The sequence below is a fragment of the Ranitomeya variabilis genome, chromosome 7 (assembly GCF_051348905.1).
Source record: "Ranitomeya variabilis isolate aRanVar5 chromosome 7, aRanVar5.hap1, whole genome shotgun sequence".
In the NCBI taxonomy this organism is placed as follows: domain Eukaryota; kingdom Metazoa; phylum Chordata; class Amphibia; order Anura; family Dendrobatidae; genus Ranitomeya; species Ranitomeya variabilis.
The window spans coordinates 113,009,657-113,022,852 of NC_135238.1; the positions used below are offsets into that span (position 1 = coordinate 113,009,657).

Sequence of the window (13,196 nt, forward strand, 5' to 3'; positions counted from 1 at the left end):
GTTGTAAGTCTTTACCTGGTTTACTGTACTTAGAAGGCCACAGTCCAGGGTACCAGGCTCGGATGATGGTGATATAGAAGGGTTAATGTTTTGCCTTTAAATTGCCTTTTGCCTTTAATTGCTCAAATGTGTTTAGAATTTGTTCTTATGATGCAGTAGTCTTGTAGTCTATGATTCAAGGATTTTATACTTCTTATTTTACATGTTTTCAATAGTCAGCAAACAGCATGTTCTGGGTACGTGGGAAATAAAGGTCAGCATGACCCGGGGTAACAGGGGGGAGGGCTACATGAATTACATTGATAGTTACATTTGTTGTAAATGATATAAAATACTGCCTCTTGCTTCATTACCTCAGAAAAAGTGACTTTGCTCACAATAGGTGTGCGATTTCCTTTTTCTCCAAGCGCGCTTGTAAATGAAAGGCGTAACCTCCTGATTTGGCCTCACTGGTGACCTGGCATATCTGACATTGGGTCAGAACGCAAACAGCTACAACAATGGTATGGCCCGACTGGCCCAGAGGTAATGGAGGGTTCCCTTGTTCCAGTAGAGGTTCGTGAGCCTTTCCAACTAGCGCCTGCTGTATATGGGGTCCCTACTGCCTGAAGCTTCCTGCAGAATCCTCTATTCCCCCTGTCCTGAGACAGGTACCTGCATGATGGGCAGCTTGAGCCTTTTTACAGGGACTCTATCATGCCCCGGGCTCCGTAAGTGCTGCTGCGTCTCAGGTGTGGTGTGGGCCAATCACATAAAGCTCTGAGCCCTCCGGTTCTGCCAAGTGTCCTACAGTTCCACTAAGGCCTCGGGCTCCCGGTACCCGGTTCTGCGCTTTGGCTCTGAGGGTGCCCGGTCACAGTTCCCCTCTGAGCCTTGTTCCTCTCCTTTGCTCTTTCCCTTACGGCTCCTCCATATTCAACCCCTCAGGTCTTCCACCTTCCAGAGGCTGCAGCTCCCTCATGGCTGCCAGTCCTCTCTCTCTGCAATCAGTTCCAGACTTCCTTCTACTTCAGTGTCTCTCCCAGACTCTCTGCCTTGGTCTTCTCAGCCCAACTGTCTCCGTCCACTGTCTCTCCCAGACTGGCTATCTCCTCCTCCAGGTCAGGATACATATAGCTTAGGGAAGCTCCACTGAATCCGGGTCTTGAACTCCCCCTCCTGGCCTGGATTCGGAATATGTTATGTGTGGGTGCCTTACCTGGGAAAGAGAACTCGATTGCCTCTGAGCATGACATTACCCTCCCCGAAAGGAAAGCAACATCACAGCAGCAACCGGCCACCTGCGGTGCTGCCCCCCCCCCATGTTAACACCAGTACTCCCAGACTGGGAAAAGAACACAATTTTTGGATATGCATATCAACAGGTGAAAAACCGAAACATCCCTTTATGGGAGGCACGGTTCTTGAACATTGCAAAATAACATTAACATAGCTTTTTATTACAAGTCCACACAAGTTAAAGTGCAAACTTTGAAATTAACAAGGCGCATTGACCAGTACTGGTCTCTGATGCGCCAGGTAGTTTTATTCCAGTCCTTAAAAACAAAACAGGTACACATATATATTCAGTCCTGCTCACGCTACCAGCGCGCGGCAATATCAAAGAAGAGGGGCACTGGAACAGGTGACAAACTATTTATACAACAGTTTCCAGGGAACATCTGTCCATATTTACATTAGTTCTTTCATGCAGGTGAATGTCTCTTTACTTTTGTTTCTTCCAGGGCAGGTCCTGGCGTTTACAGCTTCCTGACTGGAGAAGTTCATTAACACTGGGGTCAGCAGGTGACTCCTTAGGAAAATGTTCATATTCCAAAGTCTGTGTAGACCGGGTTTGCTGTCCATTCACAGTGGCTACATGGTCATAAGCATGTTGAATTGGGCACCTTTTAACATGATGAGCATAGTAACCCCTATCTCCATGGTGCCGGGTATAAGTCACTTTGTCACCAGGGTAAAAGCCACGATCAGGGTGTCCCCTTAGGCTACTTTCACACATCAGGTTTTTGGTTTCAGGCTAAATCCGGCAAATTTTCAAACAACGGATCCGGCGTAAATTTTGGAAAAACTGATGCACCGGATCTGTTTTTTAGCTGGATCCGGCGCATCCAGCTTTCTTTACTGCGCATGGATTTTTGACTTCCTGATTCCGGGAAAAGAGAGAGAGCGAGAGAGAGCGAGCAAGAGAGAGAGTGAGAGAGAGAGAGCGAGAGAGAGAGCGAGAGAGAGCGCTATAGAGAGCGCTAGAGAGAGCGAGAGAGAGAGAGCGAGAGAGAGAGAGAGATTTTCCCATACCAGAATCGAAAACAAAGCTTCTGGGCATGCTCAATGTGTAAAAAACAGATTCGGTAGCCGGAACCGTTCATTCACACACCCGTTCCATGTGTTTATTGCCGGAAACGTACCTTCAGGCTTTTTCGCCGCACAGAAAAAACGTTGCAATAGACGTTTTTTGTGTCCGGCAAAAAAGCCTGAAGGGACGGATCCGGCACAAAACGGATCAAATGCTTTCCCTTCAGGCCCAATCCGGCGCTAATACAACTGTATGAGAAAAAAACGGATCCGGCGTAAAAAAAACCCGGATCCGTTTTTTTCAAAAACTGCCGGATTGTGCCTGAAACAAAAAACCTGATGTGTGAAAGCAGCCTTAAGAGGTGTGATTCCACATCCCTGAGGTTGGAAAACAGTTATCTATGTCCTATTTGTTCTCGGATAAATCCCCATCCTTTATCCAAATTGAAGGAGACAACAGTTCCAGATCTAATGGGTCCTCTACTTGCGGTTTAATTGTGCGAGATTGGGCTTTAACTAACAGGTTCTTCTGTTCCATGGCCTCCCATTTAGTTTGACGTTGCTTCTCCTCCGCTGCTAGTTTTAATATTTGTTGCTTACGATAGTCCTCCTTATCAATCAATTGCACACCATTAGCTGCTAATAAGGCCTCTATTGGGAATCCCATATGGTCTGTCTGGGGATGCTTCCATTGAACAGTTTCTTTGGGCCTACATGCCTTCAGGGGCGAGGGCACTGGGGTCATTGGTTCAGTTAGTGTGTCACATGCATCCGTCATAAGGTCCCAAGGTATAGCAGTCGTAATTTGTTTAAACATTAAGGTTGGTGGTGGTGCTATAGGTCCCACTAAGGTGTCTTCAGCTACCGGGGCAGTTAGCATACCTGTCTTGCCAGTGTACTGTTTCGTCTCCTTTGCTGGGGTCTGGATCACGGATTGCTATGCCTGGTCCGAGGGCTGCAGGGCCTGGTGTTGCGGCTTGGTCGTCTCCAGTTGCGGCGTCTCGCTTTCCGGCTGGGTCTCACTTTTCGGCTCTGTCAGGGCAGCAGTCGCGGGGTCCAGGTTCTTCGTTGATGGCGTCTCCTTCACCAGCACCAGCACCGAGGTCGAAGGCACATGGTTCTTCCAGGGCTGGGAGCGCGGCTGGTGAGTATTGTCGTTGTAGCTGGGCGGTTGTCATTTTCCGGACCAGGGATTCTTTCCAGGCGGCTACCGCTGTCATCTGTGACTTTAGAAGTTGCTGGGCCATCTCCTCCATCTCTGTGGCGAGGAGCTCCGGGTCCAGGGTAGGTTGCAGGTGCAAAGTTTCTTGTCGCTGCGGACCGAGAACATCTTTAAAGGTATCTGCTAGTGCTGGCGGCTCTTCTCCTCTGTCCGCCGGTGTCTTGACCAGGTAGTGTGCAGCCATCCTGCTGTCATGCTGTTCCACATCCTTCTTCTTCATGCTTTCAGGGCTTTCTTTACAGTGCCTCCCGAATTTTCCCACCAGCCACCTCTGGGGGCAGATCCGTCCTGGTGATGACATCTTTTGTTGGTATTACAGTCTCTGTAAGGGGTGGATCCAGCTTTCGCACCGGCTCTTGAACTCCAACCATGGCAACACATCTTCCTCCATTATCTTCCTCATGGTGCAGCAATGGCGGCCATTACACAAGTCAATTTCACACAGTCCATTATAATCCATGGCGCACAGGACCCATTTCAATGGGTCGGTCCATCCTGTTTGTGACACCAAAATGAGTCGCCCGCCAGGGCCGTGGGATGCCCGGGACCGGGTCCGGTGTTCACAGGGGGATGTCATGGTGGTGACCCGGTCTGTGGCCCTGGGCGCCCATGTAAAAGGGGGAAGGTCTGTTAAGGGAAAAATGTCTGTCATGACACAACCTGTGGTGATCGGTCAACAGTGGGACCGACGCTGCATTAAAGGGGTCCTCTGGGGGATGTTGTCACAGCAATGATGGTAACGCTTCCCACAGGTGAAGCGGGGTCCCCAGAGGTCCTGAAGTGTATGGCGATGATGGTGTAGGCTGGTAAAATGAGTAAAGGACACAAGTTGTAAGTCTTTACCTGGTTTATTGTAGTTAGCAGGCCACAGTCCAGGGTACCAGGCACGGATGATGGTATGGCCCGGCCAGCCCAGAGGCTATGGAGGGTTCCCTTGTCCCAGTAGAAGTTCGTGAGCCTTTCCAACAAGCACTTGCTGTATATGGGGTCCCTACTGCCTGAAGCTTCTTGCAGAGTCCTGTATTCCCCCTGTCCTGAGACAGGTACCTGCATGACGGGCAGCTTGAGCCTTTTTACAGGGACTCTATCATGCCCTGGGCTCCGTAAGTGCTGCTGTGTCTCAGGTGTGGTGTGGGCCAATCACATAAAGCTCTGAGCCCTCCGGTTCTGCCAAGTGTCGCACAGTTCCACTAAGGCCTCGGGCTCCCGGTACCCGGTACTGCGCTTCGGCTCTGAGGGTGCCCAGTCACAGTTCCCCGCTGAGCCCTGTTCCTCTCCTTTGCTCTTTCCCTTCCGGCTCCTCCACATTCAACCCCTCAGGTCTTCCTCCTTCCAGAGGCTGCAGCTCCCTCGTGGCTGCCAGGCCTCTCTGTCTGCACTCAGTTTCAAACTTCCTTTTACTTCAGTGTCTCCCCCAGACTCTCTGCCTTGGTCTTCTCAGCCCAACTGTCCCTGTCCACTGTCTCTCCCAGACTGGCTATCTCCTCCTCCACGTCAGGATACATATAGTTTAGGGAAGCTCCCCTGAATCCAGGTCCTGAGCTCCCACTCCAGGCCTGGATTTGGAATATGTTGTGTGTGGGTGCCTTACCTGGTAAAGAGAACTCAATTGCCTTTGAGCTTGACATTACCCTCCCTGAAAGGAAAGCAACATCACAGCAGCAACCAGTCACCTGGGGTACTGCACATACATGTGTGGCATCTGATCCTGGGCTTTTAGCTTGTATCAGTGTAAATGTACAATGCTGCTTTGAAGGTCATCCAATGTAGCAGGAGCATGTTGGGTCACCAGCAGTCCCCTCTGCAGACCCAGATAGGTTCTAACAGTAGCTAATGCTTTTATCTGTAACTGGGTCACCTGTGACTGGCCAAATTACAGTGGAAAATTAAGAAAAAACGTGTGAATGGCTGAAGAGGTTTTCTATAAACTCTCAAGGGACATATTATTTTACTAAAAAGTATTCATATCAAAACATGCCGGACATCAAAGGGTGAAAGCACCACAAACAACTTGCATATTTTTTTCTTTATAGTTGTTCTCTTGGATGAAATTGCTTTATTTTAAATGTATTTTAAAACTGTATAATAATGCTATTAATATTTGAAGACATTGGTGTCTAAACACCTACAATTTTTAACAGAATAAAACTGCCTATTTTTAACTGCATATAATAAACGTACTCTTTCTCCTGCGGTTCCTGGTACACCATTTGTTCCTGGTTCCCCATTAGCTCCTCTTTTGCCTTCTTCTCCTGCAGGACCAGGAGCACCTGGAGTTCCAGCTTCTCCCTAAACACAGTAGCGGAAACAATAATATCACAGTACGTAGTTATTCAAGTAACAAACATTCTAACAGTACTGGTCACATGCAGTTAATACATTCACAAATAAAAAAAATGTAGCAAATTCTTATAAAAATGGAAACGTTTATTAGATATAAAAATATATATATTTTAGTTAAAAGAAAAAAAAAGAATAAGCACATATTAAAAATTGAATCCACACATATAGAGATGGGGGAAGTTTAGTTTTGTTTGCATGTCATTTCTTGCTGGGAATCCATGAAGTGCTGACAATATAATATTCATGGGGAGATACAGTATACATGTAACATATGTAAAACAATACTCATGGCATGCTTGCAAACAAAGATAGTAACAAAACATTGCTAAATGTGATGATTCACAACATACTTATATATGTGTTGTGAATTCTGTTTGTGGGCTCCCTCTGGTGGCTACTGGTGGTACTGGTTGACTTCTGTCTTTTATCTCCAGTGCACCTGTTTCCATCAGGAAATGGGAGTCTCCTATATAGTCTGGCTTCTCAGTCATTTACTTGCCGGGTATCAATGTTACCAGAGCTCTTCTGATACTTGCTACCTGCTCTAAAGTCTACTGATTCAGATAAGTTGGATCATTTGTACCTTTCTTGAATTTCTATCCAGCGTTCATTTGGATCATTTGTATTTTTGTCCAGTGTGCTTTTGTTTGTATCTTGCTGCTGGAAGCTCTAGTGAACTGAAATGACCACTCCGGTGTCATGAGTTGGCACCGGAGTTTAAAATTATTTCAGGATGGTATTTTGTAGGGTTTTGAGTTGACCGCGAAGTCCACTTTGGTATTTTCTGCTATCTAGTCAGTGGGCCTCTCTTTGCTGAACCTGTATTCATACTACGTATGTGTTTTCTTCTTAACTAACCGTCATTATATGTTGGGGGCTACTATCACTTTGGGGTTTTCTCTGGAGGCAAGCCAGGTCTGTGTTTCCTCTATTAGGGGTAGCTAGATCTCCGGCTGGTGCGAGACGTCTAGGGATAAAACGCAGGCACGTTCCCCGGCTACTGGTAGTTGTGCGTGAGGTTCAGCATCGCGGCCAGCTTAGATTCCATCTTCCTAGAGCCAGTCCTGTTTTTGCCTATGTCCCTGCCATTGGGAACCATGACAGTATAGCCAGCCAAACTGTGTTAAAAGTATTGGCTGAAGAAGGAGAGAAAAGAAGTTTCTGACACCTTTTTTTTTTTTTTTTATTCTGAAGTCTGTCTAGCCATAATTGCTGTCTGCTGCTTTTCCCTCCTCTTAATCCCTGAATGGCTCAGATCTCAGCTGCTGAGAAATGGATATCCAGAGTTTAGCTTCAAATCTGAATAATCTCGCTTCTAAGGTTCAAAATATACAAGACTTTGTCATACATGCTCCTATGTCTGAACCTAAAATTCCTATACCAGAGTTTTTTTCTGGAGATAGATCTCGTTTTTTGAATTTTAAGCACAATTGTAAATTGTATCTTTCTCTGAGATCTTACTCCGCTGGAGACCCCGCTCAGCAGGTTAAGATTGTTATTTCCTTGCTGCGGGGTGACCCCCAGAATTGGGCATTTGCATTGGCGCCAGGGGACCCTGCGCTGCTCAATGTGGATGCGTTTTTTCTGGCGCTGGGGTTGCTCTATGAGGAACCTAATTTGGAGATTCAGGCTGAAAAAGCCTTGATAGCCCTCTCTCAAGGGCATGATGAAGCTGAGATATATTGTCAAAAATTTTGAAAATGGTCTGTGCTTACTCAGTGGAATGAGTGCGCCCTGGCGGCGAATTTCAGAGAGGGTCTCTCTGACGCCGTTAAAGATGTCATGGTGGGGTTTCCTACGCCCACAGGTCTGAATGAGTCCATGACAATGGCTATTCAGATTGACCGGCGTTTACGGGAGCGCAAATCTGTGCACCATTTGGCGGTGTCTTCTGAGCAGGCACCGGAGAATATTCAATGTGATCGAATTCTGTCCAGAAGTGAACGGCAGAATTATAGGCGTAAAAATGGGTTGTGCTTCTATTGTGGCGATTCTGCTCATGTTATATCAGCATGCTCTAAACGCACAAGAAGGGTTGATAAGTCTCTTGCAGTTAGCACTTTGCAGTCTAAGTTTATTTTATCTGTGACTTTGATTTGTTCATTATCATCTATTACCGTGAATGCCTATGTGGACTCTGGCGCCGCCCTGAGTCTTATGGATTGGTCCTTTGCCAGGCGATGTGGGTTTAGTCTAGAGTCTCTGGAAGTCCCTATCCCTTTGAAGGGTATTGATTCCACGCCATTGGCTAGGAATAAACCTCAATACTGGACACAAGTGACTATGTGTATGACTCCAGACCATCAGGAGGTGATTCGATTCCTTGTGTTGCATAATTTGCATGATGTCTTAGTGCTTGGATTGCCATGGCTACAAACTCATAATCCAGTTCTTGACAGGAAGACAATGTCCGTATTAAGCTGGGGATGTCAGGGGGCTCATGGGGAAGTACCTTTGGTTTCCATTGCTTCATCTACTCCCTCTGAGGTCCTGGCATTTTTGTCTGACTACGGTGATGTTTTTGCTGAGCCTAAACTTAGTTCGCTCCCTCCTCACAGGGATTGCGATTGTGCTATAGATTTGATTCCTGGCAGCAAATTTCCTAAAGGTCGTCTGTTCAATCTGTCTGTGCCAGAGCATGCTGCTATGCGAGAGTATATTAAGGAGTCCTTGGAAAAGGGACATATCCGTCCATCCTCATCCCCTTTAGGAGCAGGTTTTTTTTTCGTGGGTAAAAAAGATGGTTCCCTGAGGCCTTGTATTGATTATCGGCTGTTGAATAAGATTACAGTCAAATATCAGTATCCTTTGCCACTGTTGACTGATTTGTTTGCTCGTATTAAGGGGGCAAGATGGTTTTCTAAGATTGACCTTCGGGGTGCGTTTGGTGCGGATTAAGCAGGGAGATGAGTGGAAAACTGCATTTAATACGCCCGAGGGCCATTTTGAGTATCTAGTGATGCCTTTTGGTCTTTCTAATGCCCCTTCAGTTTTTCAGTCCTTTATGCACAATATTTTCCGTGAATATCTGGATAAATTTATGATTGTGTATTTGGATGATATTTTGATTTTTTCTGATGACTGGGAGTCGCATGTTCAACAGGTCAGGAAGGTTTTTCAGGTTTTGCGGGCCAATTTTTTGTTTGTAAAGGGTTCAAAGTGTATTTTTGGGGTTCAGAAGATCTCTTTTTTGGGGTACATTTTTCCCCTTCTTCTATTGAGATGGATCCTGTCAAGGTTCGGGCTATTTGTGATTGGACGCAACCTACTTCCCTTAAGAGTCTTCAAAAATTCTTGGGTTTTGCTAATTTTTATCGTCGATTTATAACTGGTTTTTCAAGTGTTGTTAAGCCTCTAACGGATTTGACTAAGAAGGGTGCTGATGTTGCCAATTGGTCCTCGGCGGCTGTGGAGGCCTTTCGGGAGCTTAAGCGCCGCTTCTCTTCTGCCCCTGTGTTGCGCCAGCCTGATGTTTCACTTCCTTTTCAGGTCGAAGTTGATGCTTCCGAGATCGGAGCGGGGGCGGTTTTGTCACAGAGAAGTTCCGATTGCTCGGTGATGAGACCATGTGCGTTCTTTTCTCGAAAATTTTCGCCCGCCGAGCGAAATTATGATGTTGGTAATCGGGAACTCTTGGCTATGAAGTGGGCCTTTGAGGAGTGGCGTCATTGGCTTGAGGGTGCTAGGCATCAGGTGGTGGTCTTGACTGATCACAAGAATCTGATTTACCTTGAGTCAGCCAGGCGTCTGAATCCTAGACAGGCGCGCTGGTCGTTGTTTTTCTCCCGGTTTAATTTTGTGGTCTCATATCTACCAGGTTCAAAAAATGTGAAGGCAGATGCCCTTTCTAGGAGTTTTGAGCCTGACTCCCCTGGTGATTCTGAGCCTACGGGTATCCTTAAGGATGGGGTGATATTGTCTGCTGTCTCTCCAGACTTGCGACGTGCTTTGCAGGAGTTTCAAGCGGATAGGCCTGATCGTTGTCCGCCTGGGAGACTGTTTGTTCCAGATGAGTGGACCACTAGAGTCATATTGGAAGTTCATTCTTCTGTGTTGGCAGGTCACCCTGGAATCTTTGGTACCAGAGATTTGGTGGCCAGGTCCTTCTGGTGGCCTTCCCTGTCTCGGGATGTGCGTACTTTTGTACAGTCTTGTGATGTTTGTGCTCGGGCCAAGCCTTGTTGTTCTCGGGCTAGTGGATTGTTGTTGCCCTTGCCTATTCCGAAGAGGCCTTGGACGCACATCTCTATGGACTTTATTTCGGATCTTCCGGTTTCTCAGAAAATGACCGTCATCTGGGTGGTGTGTGACCGTTTTTCTAAAATGGTTCATTTGGTACCCTTGCCCAAGTTGCCTTCTTCATCTGAGTTGGTTCCTCTATTTTTTCAGAATGTGGTGCGTTTACATGGTATTCCAGAAAACATTGTTTCTGACAGGGGATCCCAATTTGTGTCTAGATTTTGGCAGGCGTTCTGTGCCAGGATGGGCATTGATTTGTCTTTTTCGTCTGCATTCCACCCTCAGACGAATGGCCAGACAGAGCGAACTAATCAGACCTTGGAGACTTATTTGAGGTGTTTTGTGTCTGCTGATCAGGATGATTGGGTCGCCTTTTTGCCGTTGGCAGAATTTGCCCTTAATAATCGGGCTAGTTCTGCCACTCTGGTTTCTCCTTTCTTTTGCAATTCGGGGTTTCACCCTCGTTTTTCATCTGGCCAGGTGGAGTCTTCGGATTGCCCTGGAGTGGACACGATGGTGGATAGACTGCACCGGATTTGGAGTCATGTGGTGGACAACTTGAAGTTGTCCCAGGAGAAGACTCAGCGGTTTGCTAATCGTCATCGTCGTGCTGGTAATCGTCTTCGCGTTGGGGACTTGGTGTGGTTATCTTCTCGTTTTGTCCCTATGAAGGTCTCTTCTCCTAAGTTTAAACCTCGGTTCATAGGTCCTTATAAGATTTTGGAGATTCTTAATCCTGTATCGTTTCGTTTGGACCTACCAGCAGCTTTCACTATTCATAATGTCTTCCATCGGTCCTTGTTGCGGAGGTACGAGGTACCGGTTGTTCCTTCTGTTGAGCCTCCTGCTCCTGTGCTGGTGCAGGGTGAATTGGAGTATGTTGTGGAGAAGATTTTGGACTCTCGCATTTCCTGACGGAGACTTCAATATTTGGTTAAATGGAAGGGATATGGTCAGGAGGATAATTCTTGGGTGACTGCCTCTGATGTTCATGCCTCTGATTTGGTTCGCGCCTTTCATCGGGCTCATCCAGATCGCCCTGGTGGTTCTCATGAGGGTTCGGTGCCCCCTCCTCAAGGGGGGGGGTACTGTTGTGAATTCTGTTTGTGGGCTCCCTCTGGTGGCTACTGGTGGTACTGGTTGACTTCTGTCTTTTATCTCCAGTGCACCTGTTTCCATCAGGAAATGGGAGTCTCCTATATAGTCTGGCTTCTCAGTCATTTACTTGCCGGCTATCAATGTTACCAGAGCTCTTCTGATACTTGCTACCTGCTCTAAAGTCTGCTGATTCAGATAAGTTGGATCATTTGTACCTTTCTTGAATTTCTGTCCAGCGTTCAGTTGGATCATTTGTATTTTTGTCCAGCGTGCTTTTGTTTGTATCTTGCTGCTGGAAGCTCTAGTGAACTGAAATGACCACTCCGGTGTCATGAGTTGGCACCGGAGTTTAAAGTTATTTCAGGATGGTATTTTGTAGGGTTTTGAGTTGACCGCGAAGTCCACTTTGGTATTTTCTGCTATCTAGTCAGTGGGCCTCTCTTTGCTGAACCTGTATTCATACTACGTATGTGTTTTCTTCTTAACTAACCGTCATTATATGTTGGGGGCTACTATCACTTTGGGGTTTTCTCTGGAGGCAAGCCAGGTCTGTGTTTCCTCTATTAGGGGTAGCTAGATCTCCGGCTGGTGCGAGACGTCTAGGGATAAAACGCAGGCACGTTCCCCAGCTACTGGTAGTTGTGGGTGAGGTTCAGCATCCCGGCCAGCTTAGATTCCATCTTCCTAGAGCTAGTCCTGTTTTTGCCTATGTCCCTGCCATTGGGAACCATGACATATATGGCCAAAAACAGCCTTAAAGGGACTCTGTCACCTGAATTTGGATGGAACAATTTTCAGCCACAGGGGCGGGGTTTTCGGGTGTTTGATTCACCCTTTCCTTACCCGCTGGCTGCATGCTGGCTGCAATATTGGATTGAAGTTCATTCTCTGTCCTCCATAGTACACGCCTGCGTAAGGCAAGATTGCCTTGTGCAGGCATGTACTATGGAGGACAGAGAATGAACTTCAATCCCATATTGCAGCCAGCATGCAGCCAGCCGGTAAGGAAAGGGTGAATCAAACACCCAAAAACCCCGCCCCTGTGGCTGAAAATTGTTCCCTCCAAATTCAGGTGACAGAGTCCCTTTAAGGTGCATTTGCACTACATTATTATTGTGAATGAGTGCTCCTGGAAATAGTTTCACAATAATCGTGAAGTCTCATCAGGCCGGAGATCACTTGATGAACGAACAAAATTAGTTTATCGGGTGAAATGGTAAAAGTGGAGAAGTTGTCTTGACGCCCTCTCTGAAGATTTATTACATTGATGTATTGAATAACCTGTTTTACATGTGATTTTGCATACTGTATGCAACAGCAGTTTAGTTAGCATGTGGATAGGGTGAACAGTTAGAACCCAGCTCAGGTGGGGAGAGCTACATGGGCACACAAGAGGCTGGTTCCTGTTTTGTGAGCCAGTTAGAAAGAAGAGATTGAAGAGATAAGAAGTATTGCTCATTAGAAGGCCAAAAGTGGGAGAATGTGTTAGGCCGGTTTCACATTTGCGGTTGTGTCCGCAGCGTTTCTTCTGCAAATATCCGCATGCATTGTGTTTTCCTATCTTTAACATTAGGGACGCATGTGTCTGCGATTGGTTGCATTTTGCCGCGTTTGCCGACGCATGCGTTGTTTCGTCATCTGCGGTTTGGCGGGGTAAACGCAACATGTAGTAATTTTAGAGGCGTCAATTTGCCGCCTAGAATCGTATGCGGTTGTTAGCGCAAGGAATGCGGCAAAAAAAGCATTACTGTCTATGGGAACGCATGCGTACACATGTCTTTGCGTACGCATGCATTTGATGCGCTTGCGTACTTCGGACTGCGCATGCCCATTAAAGACACACCCTCCTGGAAATATCAAACGCATGGTCATAAAAAGCGCAAACACATGTAAAAACGCATGCAAACGCTGCTTTTTTTACCATCAAGTGTAATCTGATGCGGATAAAAAACGCTGCGTTATCACACGTTTGCATGCGTTTTTGCATGTGTTTGCGGTTGCG

The 13,196-nt window shown here is 46.7% G+C and overlaps 1 protein-coding gene across 1 annotated transcript in view; it reads right to left on the bottom strand.

Annotated features, from left to right (window-relative positions):
• COL3A1 (collagen type III alpha 1 chain) overlaps positions 1 to 13,196 on the bottom strand; it is a 255,502-nt gene that overhangs the window by 71,990 nt on the left and 170,316 nt on the right. The window contains exon 20 of the mRNA XM_077275669.1: positions 5,696 to 5,803. Within this exon, the coding sequence (XP_077131784.1) occupies positions 5,696 to 5,803 (108 nt within the window). The remainder of the gene's footprint in view (positions 1 to 5,695; positions 5,804 to 13,196) is intronic.